The 16889-nt window shown below is 40.5% G+C and overlaps 1 protein-coding gene across 6 annotated transcripts in view; it reads right to left on the reverse strand.

Annotated features, from left to right (window-relative positions):
* Positions 1 to 16889, reverse strand: part of C2CD2 (C2 calcium dependent domain containing 2) — a 149248-nt gene that overhangs the window by 8870 nt on the left and 123489 nt on the right. For all 6 annotated transcript variants that reach the window (XR_011165815.1, XM_069074892.1, XM_069074888.1 and 3 more), the window contains 2 exons: positions 12462 to 12720; positions 10650 to 10712 (listed from right to left, as the gene is read on the reverse strand). Coding sequence is in view for 5 of the 6 variants with exons in the window: in XM_069074892.1 (XP_068930993.1) it covers positions 10687 to 10712; positions 12462 to 12720 (285 nt within the window). In the remaining variant the exon portion in view is untranslated. The remainder of the gene's footprint in view (positions 1 to 10649; positions 10713 to 12461; positions 12721 to 16889) is intronic.

Raw genomic sequence — 16889 nt, forward strand, 5'->3', positions numbered from 1 at the left:
AACTGGCTGTGTAACCTTGAGCAAGTTACTTAACCCCAGTTGCTTTAAAAAAAAGAGAGAGAGAAATGAGAATGATGAGAGCAGAATTTGTAGCCTGCACAATAAAAATTAATTGGCAAGACAGGAGAACTTAAATTTAGGGTGATAAATCTCAACAAAAGAACAAAAAAGACAACAGCTGAGTGGGAATACAAACACATGGGCAATCTAGAAGAAAAGCAAAAAGCAATAACGTTAAAAGAAAAAAAAATGCTTTGTATCCCAAACAAAACATTTATCTCAAAGATAGGACATATAGAGATAATATATGGAACAGGAGTCTCCCAGAAGAATTCTAAAAATGATATATTTTTTTTAAAAAACCTAAACATAATGCAAGAAATGATACAAGAAAATTGCCTAGAACTTCTAAACATGGAAAATAAAATAACAAAATAATTCATATGTCTCCTCCAGGAAAAATAAAAAACAAAGCTATGAACTGCAAGACGCTTACTGGTTAAATCTGTCATTTTAATTCAGAAACAACTTCTGTAGGCAACCAGAAGAAATAGCTTCAAATACAAGGGAAAGGAAATTTGAATAACATAACACTATTCTACACCCACCAGGAAATGCAGGTAGAAGTGGAATGTGTTCCAAAAAGCAATGAAGTTCAAGATGCAGACCATAATGACCTACCCTGAAAATATGACCTTAGAAATAAATGATAGGGGTGGCCAGGTAGCACAGTGAGTAAGAGCACTGGCTCCAGTGACAGGATGACCTGGGGATCGAATCCAGGCTCAGACCCACCCAGAAACACCTGGCCATGTAACCTTGAGAAAGTTACTTAACCCCAATTGCTTAGGGGCGGCCAGGTGGCTCAGCAAGTAAGAGCACCAGCTCCAGTGTTGGGATGACCTGGGGATCAAATCTGGGCTCAGATACTTAGCACCACACCCAGAAATAACTGGCCGTGTAACCTTGAGCAAGTTACTTAACCCCAATTGCTTTAAAAAAAAAAAAGAAATGATAAAGATGAATGATCAGAAATGAAGAGAATTGTGCAATATTCTTAGAAAATAAGTCCTATGAAGAATATTTGCTTCTTGAACTCCTCAGACAACAAAAATGCAAGACAAAGGCAACACATGCAGCAACCAAGAATAGCAACAGCAATAGTGACAGAAGAGACATGAACAATCTGGGGGGTTTGTGGGTTTTTTCCCCCTAAATGTACAGAAGGAGGCAGGGGTGAAATCAGAAGACTGTAGGATGTAACAGTAAAGAGGTGGATTTTGGACATAATGCACAGACACCCAGACTACAGATGAATCTATGTTTTCTGTGGTCCATCATTACAAATTAGGAAACTATAAGAAAGATGGGGAGAGGGGGCAGAGTCAAGATGACAAAGTAGAAACAGGACTTCCACAGGGCTCTGGCTTCCACCTCCCCCAATTCATGTAAAAGGGGACTTTGAACAAATTTTGGAGCTACAGAACTCACAAAATGATACCGAGAAGCTAACCTCCTGCTGACAGCCCGGCAGGCCAGCAGCCAACCCCAGCCCCACCCAAGCTGGATGTTTTAGCTGCAGGGCAGCCTCACCAGCCACTGGCTGGAGGGACTTCAGATTACCAGGTGGTAGTTTCCAGAATTATCAACACATAGATGCTAAGGACAAAGTGAGAGGTCAGTGCAGTGTGGAATTTTGGACCCCATAGTTGGAAGTGCGGTCAGCCTTTGCCCCTGGGGGAAGAAGCGGCTGAGGGGGAAAGGCTGTGCAGCCACATCATGTGACAGCTTCAGCTCCTGGTCTGCAGATTGTAGGGGGACCAAGTGGCAAGTCTGAGGGGTAATTGCTCTTGCTTTAACCTGCTTGGATCTGGATTGTGGTCTAGGGTGGAGGTCCTGGGGTGTGTGATCAGCTTGCCAGAGCATGTGGGGGCTTCAGAGATGGCATCCAAGTAATACCTTCAGCAGCTGAGAAAACCCCAGCATTTGGGACGAAGCTCCCCTGTCTGGTGGCAGAGTCCTACTGTGGCAAAAAGCCCAGGGGTCAAGTGATTGAGTGGTGACATGAACACTTTTGCAAAGGAAACAAAATAAACAGAGCAACCCAACTTTACATTCCTATTTTGGTGACCAAAAGGATCAAAGCATGGAATAGGAGGAAGACAGTGAAGTCAGAACTCCTGCACCAAAAGTTTCAAAGAAAAATATGAGCTGGTTACAGGCCATAGAGGATCTTAAGAAGCAAATAAGAGAAGTAGAGGAAAAATTGGGAAGAGAAATGAGAACAATGCAAGAAAATTATGAAATGAGAGTCAACAACGTGACTGAAGGAAATAATACCTTAAAAATACACTAACTCAGATGGCAAAAAAGGCTCAAAAAGTCAATGAGGAGGAGAATGCCTTAAAAAGTTGAATATGCCAGATGGAAAAAGAATCTCAAAAGCTCACTGAGGAGAATCATTCCTTCAGAATTGGATTGGAGCAAATGGAAGCTAGTGACTTTATGAGAAATCAAGATGCTGTTAAGCAGATCCAAACAAATGTAAAAAATTGAAGGCAATGTGAAATATCTCATTGGGAAAACCACTAACCTGGAAAATAGATCCAGGAGAGATAATTTAAAAATTATTGGACTACCTGTAAGCCATGATCAAAGAAACAACCTAGAAATCATCCTCCAAAAAATTCTCAAGGAAAACTACCCTGAAGTTTTAGAACCAGAGGGTAAAATAGAGGTTGAAAGAATCCACTGATCACCTCCTGAAAAAGATCTGAAAAAGAAAACTCCTAGGAATATTACACCCACATTCCGGAGTTCCCAGATCAAGGAGAGAATACTACAAGCAGCCAGGAAGAAACAATTTGAATACTGTGGAAACACAATCAGGATAACCCAAGATCTGGCAGCTTCTACATTGAGGGATTGAAGGGCTTTGAATGTGATATTCCAGAGGTCAAAGGAGCTGGGATTAAAACCAAGAATCAGCTACCCAGCAAAACTGAGTATCATGTTTCAGGGGAAAATATGGTCATTCAGTGGAATAGAGAACTTTCAAGCATTCTTGATGAAAAAACCAGAGTTGAATAGAAAATCTGACATTCAGATACGAGAAGCATGAGAAGGTAAACAGGGAAAAATGATAATTGTAACTGATAAAACTTTTCTCAGTATGAAAACAGTTGAAGGGAATAGAAATATATATATATGTAGGAGGGTATATGGGCATATGAGTACATATGTGAATGTGTGTATATATGTTTATAGGTATAAATAGAGAGCACAGGACCAATTTAATAGGAAAGGATGATACTTAAAAGGTGAAATTCAGAGGTGAGAGAGGAATATACTGAGAGGAGATGGGGAGAGACAGAATGGGGTAAACTATTGCATATAGAAGAGGCAAGGGAAAATGGTTACAATGGAGGGGAAGAACAGGAAGGCAAAAGGGAATGAGTCAACCTATTCTCATTGAATTTGGCTTAGGGAGGGAATGACATACACACTAAATAGGGTATCTCACCCTACAAGAGAGTAGGGGGGAAGGGGATGAGAGGGGGGATGATGGAAGGTAGGGCAGGCTGTGGGGGAGGGAAGTTGGAAGCACCCACTTTTGAAAAGGGACAGGATCAAAGTAGAGAATACAACAAGTGGGAGGTGGCATAGGAGGGAGGGAAATATAGTTAGTCTTTTACAATGTATCTCCTGTGGTAATGTTTTGCATAGCTACACATGTACAATCTATACTAAATTGCTTATCTTCCATGTAAGGGTGGGTGACAAGGGAGGAAGGTAGTGAATCTGGAATTCAAAGTTTTAAAATCAAATGTTTAAAATACATATACACTCTTATTAATACTATCTTATATGTAATTGGGAAATAAGATATACAGGCACTGAGGCATAGAGATACATCATGCCCTATTGGAAAAGTCAAAGGGGATATGGGAAAAAGCAGATTGGAAGAGGGGATATCCAGTGGGATTGCTATTTTGGGGCGGTGGGTAGGGGAAAAATGGAGAGAAAATTTGTAACTCAAAATCTGGCAGAAATAAATGATGTAAACCAGAAATTAATAAAGCATTTGGAAATTTAAAAAAAGGTGGGGAGAGGAGCAGGGAGAGAGAAAAGAATGTGCAATGTGCCTGGGTCATACTGAGAACTAGCAATGAGCAGATGATACTTGTCATCTCTCAAGAAGAAAAGAGCCTACAGGAGAGAATGGTTGAGGAGGAGGCAAAAGGATTGAAAAGGGAAAGGAAAAGAAGGCCTTGTTTTGGTGGTAGGACAAGCTTCCATTAATGAATACTTCTCTGGGTGAAATGTTTTGTGAAGGGAGAAAGGGACTTTGTGCTAATCACTGTCTGTAGAATTTAGTGGTTAAAAATACTTCTCATCCTGTCTTGGGAGGGAGGGAATTGGAATTCTTGGGGCTAACTGGCACTGTTGAGGTTTGAGGCTTAGGGGTACTCAAGACTCCAAAATACCAACATGACAGGTCCTGCTGAATGAATTCAACTCAAGCCTTCTCTCAGCTAAAGTAAAACAAAGTTTATTAAAGATTTGTCATAATGGGCAGACTCTTAAGGAGATTTGTGATGCTCATATTGATAAGTGGGGTGAGAACTATCTGACATAGACTGAGTCTGCCCTAGACCGAATCTGAGCACCTTCATGGAAGCAAGAGGCATCTTATATACAGAAAGATTGTGGGAGGGATCTAGGGGTAGTCTAGAGGAGGGGTTTGGGGAGGGTCTTGAGGAGGAGTCTAAGGAAGATCTTGATGAACTGCAGTCAGACTCAAGGAATGGGGTTAAGGGTGGGAAATAGCTGATGGCTACCTGGAGATGACAGATAATGGAGGGCTAGACTAGTTTAAGGGTAACATATTTTGGGTATAGATATTAATAGGATCAAGAGTGGGAAGTAGCTAGACAATGGAGGGCTAGGCTGGGTTAAGAGTAACAGAGATTTGGGCCTAGAAGTAATGAAAGGTTTATGACCTCAGGCAAATGCCTGGTCAAATGAGAAGATTCAAGGGAGTTCCCAGAGCCTATACCCCATTAGCACCTGGGGAAGTGGGAAGGCATGGACCCAGGGAGGTGATTTTGATACAGCTGGAGAAAGAAAGTAACCAGGGAAAGGTATATAGATGATTGGTGAGTTACATAATCAGGAACATCAGAAAGTTCCTAACATGAGACAGTGTCCTCTCTCTCACCTGTAGGGATTCTTCTGGAAGTGAACCACAAGACAAGCTCTAGAAGGAAATGACAGAAACTGCACAGGGGAGAACCCAGAATACATAACCTTGAAAGTTTAGATTCATTGTGGTATACAGAGGATAGAAAGGGACTAGATAATTATAGGGATCATGGACCAGAAAGTGAGGTCTATTATAGATTAAGAGGACCTTTCTAGAAATGGGTGCAACAAATGAAAATTAAAAACTAGTGAACAAAACTGGTAGAAGGGTAAGAGAAGGGGGAATTCATTTTACTAAGAGGGGAAAAAGAGAGGAAGAATTAAATAAAAGGGAATCAAGTCACCTTAAAAAAGTTTTAAGTAATTGAAGAGACCTAGTACTATTGAGGTTAGGGAACCATAAGATGTAAAGGTCAAAGGTTTAAGGGTATGTGAGACCCCAGAATACCAACTCCCCGGTGATGAGGTATGGGCTCCGGGAGCCCCTTCAAGCTCTCCTTGAGTCCTTGAGGTACAGGCCCTTGAACTCCAATTAAATCATCTCATTTGATGAGTCATTTGCATGAGGCAAGTCTGTTACTAGATTTCCCACCTTCTGTTACTAGCCTAGCCCTCCATTGTTCATCTACTTCCCACCCAAACTGGCCTAGCCCACCATTGTTTGGGTCTCCAGATGGCCTCCAGCATCTTCCCACTCTTAATCATTCATTGACCTCATTAACTCCTCCTGAAGACCCTCCCCAAACTCCTCCCCTAGACCACCCCTAGATTCCTCCCACAACCTTCTATATATAAGACCCCCTCCTGTCTGCATATGTCAGAGCGCCATAGAATAGTGAGAGCTCTATAGAGTGACCTAGCACAGACTTATTGTGTGTCTAATGCAAGTGAACTTTTAATAAACTTTTACTTTTCTTTGGCTGAGAGAAGACTTGAGTCGAATTCATTCAGCAAGACCCAGCATGTTGGTATTTTGTGGTCTCCAGAGTAACCCTAACCCTCTTTATGGGTAATGTCTTCATTCTTATGGTTCCCTGACCGGGAAACACTGCTAATCTCGAGTTTTTCTCCAGCCAGTACTGGAAGGTACATAAGCCTCTCTCTTTCCCTAGTACCTTGGAAGTGCAGGGTTTTTTTGTTTTGTTTTGTGTTTTTTGTGTGTGTGTGGTTTTTTGTGGGGGGGTCCTTACCTCTCAGGTCCCATTAGGTCAGACAGCTAGGAGGCTGTTAAGTGCTCAGCATGACCTCAGGGTTTCAGTCCTGTTTTTTTGGAGAACATGGACATGTGCACAGTTTCTGAAGAATAGAAGATGAGGACAGATGCCCCATCTGGAAGTGTAAGCCATATTCTTTCAATTCTCTGGGCGCTAGGGAACTGGGAAAACTTCAGGTATTTTTTTTGTGTGTGGGGGGAGGGTTGTTCATTTTTCGAGTCTTACTCTCAAGCCTTCCTTTATGGAGGAAGGGACTTCCAGGCCCCATGCCCGTAGCTCCCAAAAGTTTGCCTTTGGGTTGTCTTTTACAGCATTGGAAAAAATTTAGTTTGTCTGGAGACCTTAAAAAGGAAAAGCTGGTGGTTTGTTTTTGTTTTTTTTTTTTGCAACACTGTTTGGCCTAGGTATAGCCTAGAAGACTGAATCATGGCCTGTATTTGGGACTTTAAAAAATAATTTCTTGCAGTTAGAATCATACTGTGGCAGAGAAGGAAAATGTCTTGAAGTTGCCTACTTAATGGCTTCTTCTGAACTTTCTCAGAACAAGGTTCTCAGGAAAGACTGAGATGCTTGAAGCTAGAGCCCCTCCACAGAGGGGCAATGGGGACCAATTAAATGACCCCTTTCTTATGGCTTCAGCCCGTGTCCCTCCCCCTTCAGCAACTCCTGCTCAGGTCACTGAGGCAGCTCCCCCAGCCCCTTCTGCTGTACCCGAACCCTTTTCCCCTTGGTTCCCCTTCCCTTTTCCTTTAGCCCAATACCCCTCATTTCCTGTCTCCTACACCATCCATGTCTCCTACCCTGCATCTCCCAGCATGACCCCATCCCCCCTCAGGGAACCCTGCTCAGGACTCAGCCACTGGTCAGGCTGAAGTGCCTCGCTCTCTGGATCCTCCCCCTGATGCAACACCTACTCAGGCCTCAGGCCCTACCCCCAAGCCAGTCATAGAGGTATCTCCTCTTCTGACCCCTTCCACTCCTCATGTGCCCGCTGATTTTCCCCCTTGCCAGCCAGATCCCCGAGTCTTGCAGTCTGATCCAGTTCAGCCAGTACCCCCAAGTCACTCTCTCACAGGAAGTGGGACTTCTCATCTCCCTTCCCAAGGCTCTGTTCCCACACTGCCTTCAGGGCTTTTTCTCTTAAGGGAAGTAGCTCTATCATCAGGTGGGACAACTAAAGTGCATGTCTCATTGTCCATTTTGGATCTCGATCAAATTAAAAAAATGTTGGGTAAATTCTCTGAAAACCCAACAAAGTTTATGGAAGGCTTTAAGCATTTATCCCTGCAGTTTGAGCTTTCTTGGGGGTGATTTGCATGTCCTCTTCTCTACCTGCTGTTCCATTGAGGAGAAGAGGAGAATCTGGGAACAAGCCCCAAAATTTGGAGATACTTTGGCTATCAATGACCCCAGATAATACCCCCCAGGAATAGCTGCTGTTCCCACTAGTGACTCAGGATGGGATTATCAAAACCAGGGGAGAGGGAGAAGAGAGACCATATTGTACTTTGCCTGTTAGAAGGCCTAAGAACTGCATTTCAAAAGCAAGCAAATTATCAGTTAGAGAAATTTCTCAGACCAAGAAAACCCAGCTCTTTTCCTAGACAGACTTGTAGAATCTATTAAAAAGTACACAAATTTAGATCCTAGTAGTTAGTCTGCCCCATGTATTAGGAGGAAACTACAGAAATTGTCATTGGGACCCAAAACACCTCAGGCCCAATTACTGGAGATGGCCTTTAGAGTCTTTAATAACAGACACCTGGTTGCAGCAGAGGAGAAAGAATTCAGGGAACAAACCAGAGACAGAGAATGTGCTCAATTCTTGGCTGTTGCCATGGCCAGGAAAAGCCCCTCCAGGGGACCCCCTTGGAGGAAGCCCAGTCACTTGGGCAGTGGGAAAGCCTGCTTTTGATGCCACAAGAAGGGTCACTGGTCCAAGGGGTGCCCCTCCAAGGCGCCTTCCTCTTTGAGGAAGCCTCAGGAACCAACACCTCTAGAACTGTGCCCATCTAACCAGGAGGGACATTGGAGGAAGGATTGTCCCCGAGGTTGGAAAAGTGGTAGAGCCACCTCCCAGTACCCTGTCCTCCAGTCTTCTTAAGATTTGAAGTGAAGGGGAAGCATGGGGCTTGGCAGTCCTCCCACTTTCTCCATTTCTGTCACTGAACTTTGGGCAAGCATTGAGGCTGAAGGTAAGGTTACCCACTTTGTTATGGCTAAGTTCTCTGTTCTAACCAATTGGTTCTACCCTCCCCTTGACCAGTCAGGTAAGGGGCATCAAGGGAAAACTACGAGATGTCTCCAGACATACCCAGTCCCCTACCTCCATGGAGCAATTTAGAAAGGAAAGGGATATCTGACAGCGTTTTGGCCTACCCACAGTCATCTTTAATTCCTACCAGGGAAATTGTCTTTCCTCTATTTTTTTTTTTTTTGGTGCCTGTTTGGTCTTTGTTTGCTTAATGTCTTTGCCATAAAAATGAAGAGGTTACCCACCAAGAGGGTTAGGGTTGCTCTGGAGACCCCAAAATACCAACATTCCAGGTCCTGTCAAATGAATTCAAGTCAAGTCTTCTCAGCCAAAGAAAATTAAAATTTGTAAAAAGTTCGCTTACATTAGACACAGAGTAAGTCTGTGCTAGGTCATTCTATGGTGTGAGATGGGGTCTTATATACAGAAGGTTGTGGGAGGAATCTAGGGGTGGTCTAGAGGAGGAGTTTGGGGAGGGTCTTCAGAAGGAGTTAATGAGGTCAATGAGTGATTAAGGGTGGGAAGTTGCTGGAGGCTACCTGGAGACTACAGATAATGGTGGGCTAGGCCAGTTCAAAGGTGGGCTGATATTTTGATAGGCTCAAGGGTGGATAATGCCAGGCTTAGAATAAAGAAGACTCATTTTCCTGACCTTAAATTTGGGTACAGACACTAGCTATGTGATCCTAGGCAATGTCACTTAACCCTGTTTGCTTCAGTTTCCTCATCTGTAAAATAAATTGGAGAAGAAAATGGCAAACCACTCTAGTATCTTTGCCCAGAAAACTCCAAATGGGGTCACAGAGAGTCAGACATGAACAAAAAATGATTGAACAAAATCATATAGCTAAGAAGAATTAATGATTTATTCTAAAGTGCCCATTTTTAAAATGGAACGGGTAAGTACATGTTGAAACAATGTCCCAAGCAAATCCATCCTGACTACTGATAATAGCCACAAAAGCCTTTTATGGAATGTTCAGCAAACTTTGCCTATTTCATGATTAAAGGATATTATACAGATGGAAAACTGAGAAAGAGAGAAGAAAAGTTGTTATAGGGTAGAGATAAAGACCATGTAGGTTCACAAACGTTAATCATGAAATAGATCAGGGTATACAAGGTACAATTCAAGGTGGCATGGGAGTGCTCTTAACACTTTTCTCCTTCACACTAACTGTTCCTTCTAGGGGACAACTGTAAGATGAAAATAACTTACTATGTAGGCAATTAATTTTGGTTGGCAGAGCAGTCCGCCTAAATTTACAAAGTCGGTAAGAAAGTGAAAGGAAACGAGGAAAGCATAAGATTCAATAAGCAGAGGAAAAAATAGATAAAATCTCCAAAGACTTTGATATCAAGGTGAAAGATAAAAACAAAAAGATAAACTTCCATGCACATTATACTTTGTAACCATTCATAGACTTATCTTCTAGTCTCTCCCTTCAATTTCTTGTTCCCTAAACTCAGTACAAAGTCAAGAATCTTGGTAAAGCTGTGCTGTGGAGACTATCCCAAACATAGCTTAAATAAACTTGAGCTGAAAAGCTTATGTTAAATAGCAAGCAAATAAGATATGTTACAGAGGGGAAGAAACAGTAGACATCTACAGATCCCCAAACTCTTCCAGGGCATTCATGGGTCACTCAAAACCTCTGGATCATGCAGTTAACCAATCAAAAGAAGGATGCATTATTTAGATTTTCATTACAATATTCTATCAATCACACCCATTCTTCATTCCCCTTTCTCTCTCTCCTCCCCCCCTCCCCCCCCATACACTTGCTTTTTTTTTATTGGCAAGGTAGAAAGAAGACAACCATAGAATTATGATACAAATGGGACAGACAATGCAGTATTTAAACAACCCGTTTAAAAGCAAAACAGGGAAGGGTATACAAAGAATGAACATATATTTTTAACACATTTTACTACAGCAAAAGGAGGGGAAGAGAAATCAGGAAACTGAACCTTACCAAGATTCCCCGAAAAGTGACTGATAATTCTCAACATTTACATTCTCCGGAAGCCATTTTCTCCTGAAAGGTAAAGTCACCTTGAGGCCACTGAAATGAGATTCAGAGCTAGGAATTAAAGCCTACTGTTCTTTCACTGGCTGACCGTCTATCTCAGGATATATTAACTCTTCTTTTCATCCTCAATTTTTATACTTATTACATACCCTCCTCATTGTTTCAAAGTAGAGAGAATTATGTGATGTTTACCAAATAATGGGCTACTGTCAAGTCTAATTTAAAAAGACACTAATTAAGTGTCTTTTATGAATAGTACTTAAGATATAAATTATTTTTAACATCGTCATTTTTTCCACATGAACTTTCTCTTTGTAATAAATAGCTATCATATCTAGATCAATTAAATATTTGTGGTACAAATAATTATATAAATATCACTGAATAATTAAGATATATTATTAACAAAAATTAATATTATGCTATTTGACATTCATTTAGCACCTACATTGTTTCATATATTTTTACTAAAATGACTAATAAAAATATCCTTTCATTATTGTACACAATAGATTAAGGTGATTAATCTATTGCCATAATGATCAAAAAGGGAATGTGGAATTCTCTGTGGAAATCTCTTATTGGATTAAAGTTATCACCACCACCAGGATATGAATGAAAGGAGACTGGGACTAATAAAGTTAAGACAAAACGGGAAAATAACTTAGGACAAATAAGAAATATACAGATGGTATTCTATATGAAAATAGTAAGGTTAGCAGTTAGTCAAAATGGGTATAGAGTGACTATTCACTAAATAATCTTTGGTGATCATTGCAAACAATCACATTAACCAAAATTTATATCATACATGCAGGAGAAGAAATACTGACAAGTAGTTTTGTCTTTAAAATGAACTTGGGGCGGCTAGGTGGCACAGTGAATATAGCACTGGCCCTAGAGTCAGGAGGATCTGAGTTCAAATCCGGCCCCAGACACTTAACACAAAAACTAGCTGTGTGATCTTGGGCAAGTCACTTAACCCCAATTGCCCCTCCAAAAAGCAAAAAAAAAAAAAAAAGTGAACTTACTAAATAAAAAGGCATTTAGCCTACTACTTGTTCTTCTAGCATCATTTAAAAGGAAAGGAAAAGTAAGGATAACAAAAAAGAGTATTAGATGTGGAATGCAGAGAATTAGATTTGCATACTGATTCTGAAACTTATTAGTTGGGTAACTGTGAACAAATAACTTAATCATTTTCAGCCCAGGTTTCTTGGTTTGTGAAATGGAGATAAGGATCCTCATACTACATACCAAGAAGAGTTGTGAGGAAAGCATTTTGTAAACTTTAAAAAGTACAATTGTTTTTTTTTTATTATTATTATTAATGTCAGATCTAGAGAAGCATTGTAGTATAGCTGAGAAAGAGCTGGCTTAAAAGCCAGGAAGATCTTGGTTTAAATTCTACCACTGATACTTACTGGCTGTGTGATCCTGGGCATATCACTTAATCTCTCAGTACTCTAGGTAACTTTCTATGACTATAAATTGCAGAGAAGATACCAACCTGCATTAGTAGAGGGAGATTCCTCATATTAAAGTTCTCTGTGCTAATTTAATCCCAAATCTAGTCTCTATTCATATAAAGTCAATATATTTGCCCTAAAAATGTAATGAGAAAGGTTTGAGGGTTTTGTCAAAGAAGATAAAAGAAACAGATTAAACCTATAAAAGTTATCTCTTAAAAACTAGCTACAATATTTAAAAGTGCCAAGATATTTATGTCCAAGGAGGAAAGGCCAAAGGAAGTACCTTTACATTTTCTCAAAACTGCTGATAAACTCCTTGGCATCTCTTCACTATCCTGGTCTATCTGAGCATCACTATTCCACTCTTCAGATTTGGCATTCCTCTCCAGTTTCCAAGTATTAAATTCATTTTCTTGTGGGTCTAAAGCAGGCAATATATGTTTTGACAAATTTCCATCAATAAGCTCAGTAGATACAACTTCTTGTTGATATGAGCTGTCCATGGCGGCTGCATAGTCTATCATCAGTGGAACTTCACTGTCCTGAGATAATGAAAAGAAATCATTATCAGTACCTAGGGAGTGAAAGGAAGTCTGCTGTAAGTAGAATTAAAACCAAGTATAGTGGGGGAAAAAATAACATTATAAAAAACTTGTTTTCTTTTATGATATAAAAAAACATTCAGAAGGGTCTTTACTGTCTTTAAGAAGACAGTAATCAAGAATATAATTTGGCTAGTATGATGTTAACTCTACCAACATAGATTGCAACTGTCTATAATTTAGCTTATAAACCTTAGAAAGTGGCCTATGTTTCCCTTTTAGTATAGAGGAAATGTTAAATTAGTAGAGATTATACAAAACAAACAAGAGCACGTTGTATGTTAAAACTTCTAAAATTATGTTACTTAGAAGAAAGTAGATGTTAAGCCTTGAATGTACTATGTCCTTACACATTACATACATATGTGTATGTATGCCTGTATGTATGAGGGAAAGCACAAGTGAATAGAGTATTATATCCTTACTTCAATTACCCATGCTCAAACAAAGTGTGATCATCAATCTAAACTACCTTAAGAAAGGCACCAATCACCTAGTGGCAACCAGAGATAGAATGCTTCGGAAAGGTATGTGGACCCAATGCAAACTTGTAAAGCAAGTGAAATTTATCTTTGATATATCATCACCTCCCTATTTTTTAGGGTCTTGATATTCTTTATATTTTCCTTTTATTTTGGGGGAAAGGAGGTCTGAAATATTTTTTTTCCAATTACACGCAAAAACAATCTTTAACATATTTTTTTTTTGCCTTTTTGGAGGGCAATTGGGGTTAAGTAACTTGCCCAAGGTTACATGGCTAGTTTTTGTGTGTGGGGGGTATTAAGTGTCTGAGGCTGGAATTGAACTTGGGTCCTCCTGATTTTGGGTCCTCCTGACTCTGGGGCCAGCGCTTTACTCACTGTACCACCTAGCCACCCCACATTCTTTTTTTAAAAAATCTTGAATTCCAAATTCCCTTCCCCTTCTACCATAAAGAAGGAAAGTAATTTGATATAGGTTATCAATCTGCTATCATGCAAAACATATTTCCATATTAGTCACATTGTGAAAGAAAACAAAGATAAAAAAAAACAGAAAAATAGCGTCAATATGCATTCCAACTCTCATTAGTTCTTTCTCAGGATATCACCTCTCTTTCTGAAACCATCTTATTTTCTGATGGCACCTGTCTTTTATCTTCCTAGTGCCCAAATGTTTTTTTGGCTGTCCAAAGCTCCCATTCCCTGGCCTACCTTCCCCAGCAGTGATCTTCCAAAATTATGTTCCCTTTAATCAAGACATAGCTAGAAGGAATCAAAATCAGGAGCCAGTATGACCTGGATGCAGCACACTACTGAATGATATCTAACCTTTACTGGGCTCATTGCTGCACAGCAGTCTTTTTATTCATCTGTCATTGACTTTCTATTATACTTTCATTTTCCTCACTTCATAGTTTAGGCCCCACTGTTAGCCAGTTCAGAGAGAACTGGCTCCATCTTAGAATATCTTTCCCAGGTGGCTTTCTAATATTCATGATCTGTTAGTCCTTAATGCCGAGCCATCCCTACTTCTATTCCTAGGTTGATAAATGCTACAGAAGGAAAATATATGATTCTGATGACTAAATCAAGTACACAATCATGATATCCAATAGCATGCTGGTAAATGGTTAACAAATGACTCTCAGAGAAAAAAAAATATATTCATGGCATACCTTTTTTTTTTTTTTAAAGCAATAGGGGTTAAGTAACTTGCTCAAGGTTACACGGCCAGTTATTTCTGGGTGTGGTGCTGAGTATCTGAGCCCGGATTTGATCCAGGTCATCCAGACACTGGAGCCAGTGCTCTTACTCGCTGAGCCACCTGGCTGCCCCTCATGGCATACCTTTTAAGTTTATTCTGTAAAATTAACATTTTCTCCATCACTTTCTTAAATTTAGACAAGTCAACAAAACAATAAATCAAGCCTTGATTTGTAGTGTTTGCTGATTTCTGAGGTATAAATGCTCACACTAAAATTTTAATGACCAAAATCAGGAGCCAATATTGGGTGGTTCTGATGAGAGCAGGGGACCGACCATAAAATGTAGAGGTTTAAGGTTAGGGGTGCTCGAGACCCCAAATACCAGCATGCCAGGTCCTACCGAATGAATTCAACTCAAGTTTTCTCTCAGCCAAAGAGAAGAAAGTTTATTAAAGGTTTGCCATATTGGGTAGACTCTTAAGGAGCCTCAGTATCTGTGACACTTGTACTGGACAAGCAGGCCAGAATCATCTGACACAGAGTGAGTCTGCACTGGATAATTCTCTGGCTGTCTCTTTTTTTTTTTTTTTAAAGCAATCAGGGTTAAATAACTTGCTCAAGGTTACACGGCCAGTTATTTCTGCTGAGTATCTGAGCCTGGGATTTGATCTCCAGGTCATCCCAACACTGGAGCCGGTGCTCTTACTCGCTGAGCCACCTGGCCGCCCCTAAGCAATTGGGGTTAAATAACTTGCTCAAGGTTACTCGGCCAGGTGTTTCTGGGTGGGTGCTAAGTGTTTGAGCCTGGGATTCGATCTCCAGGTCATCCCAACACTGGAAACAGTGCTCTTACTCGCTGTGCTACCTGGCTGTCTCTCTTTCATGTCGCTCCTGCTGTCTCTCTTTCATGGAGGCAAGATGGGGTCTTATATACAGAAAGTCTGTGGGAGGAATCCAGGGGTGATCTAGAGGAGTTTGGGGAGGGTCTTCAGGAGGAGTCAAATGAGGTCAGATTCCAGTGATGAGAGGTTAAGGGTAGGAAATATCTGAAGGCTGCCTGAAGATGAGACAATGGAGGGCTAGGCTAGTTTAAGGGTGTATAGATATTTTGGGAGGATCAAGGGTGGGAAGTAACTGGACAAAGGAAGGCTAGGCTAGTAACCAAGGTTTGGGCCAAGCCACAAAGAAAGGCTTATTGCCTCAGGCAAATGCCTCATCAAATGGGAAGATTCAATCAGAATTAAAGGGGGGGTTCCCAGAGCCTGTACCTCATCAGTTCCAGCACACTCTTAAAGATTCCTAACCTTTACTGGGCTCACTGCTGAATAGCAGTCTTTTTATTAATTTTATCACTGACTTTCACTCATACTTGCAGTAGTTATAATTCTAAACCAAACTTCCTACTTTGTTCAAAACAAAACAAAACAAAAAACAAGCTCTTTCATTTCTCCTACTTAATTTTTCAAATCTCTTTACATCTTAATCTGTTTATTCCCTCTCCTTTTGTTTTGGATGAGGTAGCTCTGTTTCTTTTTCAAAGCCAGTCCCTCTATTTATAGCTTTGATTAAATTCCTTCCAGTCTTCTTTGGGAACTTATTCAGTTAGTCATTACCTCTGTCACCTTCATTCTCTCTGTACCAGTGGTTCTTTCTCAGCTACTTAGAAAATATGTTCAGTTCACCATCCACCTCCCCTGTCCCTATAAAAAACAAAAACAAAACCCTTTCTCCTGACCCTGCCATCATCTCTATTGTACTACATATTTCTCTCCTATCACTGCTATACCATCAGTTTGTACTCACTGATTCTACTTCATCACTCGGCAGCCCTTTGCATTTTGGCTTTTGACCCCTAAAACTACACATTATTGCATGTCAGTTGCTAAATCTAATTACTATTTCCTAGTTTTCATTTTCCTCGACCTTTCTTTAGCTTTTCATGCTGTAGATTATCCTCTCCTTTCTTGGTTTCTGGGATATGGCTCTTAATTCTTGTTTGACTATCCTTTCCTTTGCTGGTTAAAAATTTCTCTCCTGTCTCCAAGGTTCTATTCCGAGTCTTTTTTCCTCTTCTCTCCTTTGGTGTTCTTATCCACTCCAATTGACTCAACTATCATCTATATGTAGAAGACTCCCAAATTTCTCCTGCCCTAATCTCTCTCCTGGTCCCTAGTCCTGCATTTTTTATTGCCTGCTGGACCTCCTCAACTGGATGTCCCACTAACACTTCAAGTTAATCTGAATTTATCACCTTCTCACCAAGAACTTTTCTACTTCTAAATTTCCCTATTTCTGTTTGTTACTATCATCCTTCCCAGTCAGATTCAAAACTCCAGAATTATCTTCAATTTCCCTCTCCCTCATTCTCCTTTTACAATCAGTTGACAGATCCTGTCCATTCTTCTTCCATCTATTAATCCAG

The sequence above is a fragment of the Petaurus breviceps genome, unplaced genomic scaffold, assembly GCF_028583685.1.
Source record: "Petaurus breviceps papuanus isolate PSGF00001 unplaced genomic scaffold, PetGlider_PUasm1.0 90897, whole genome shotgun sequence".
NCBI lineage: Eukaryota > Metazoa > Chordata > Mammalia > Diprotodontia > Petauridae > Petaurus > Petaurus breviceps.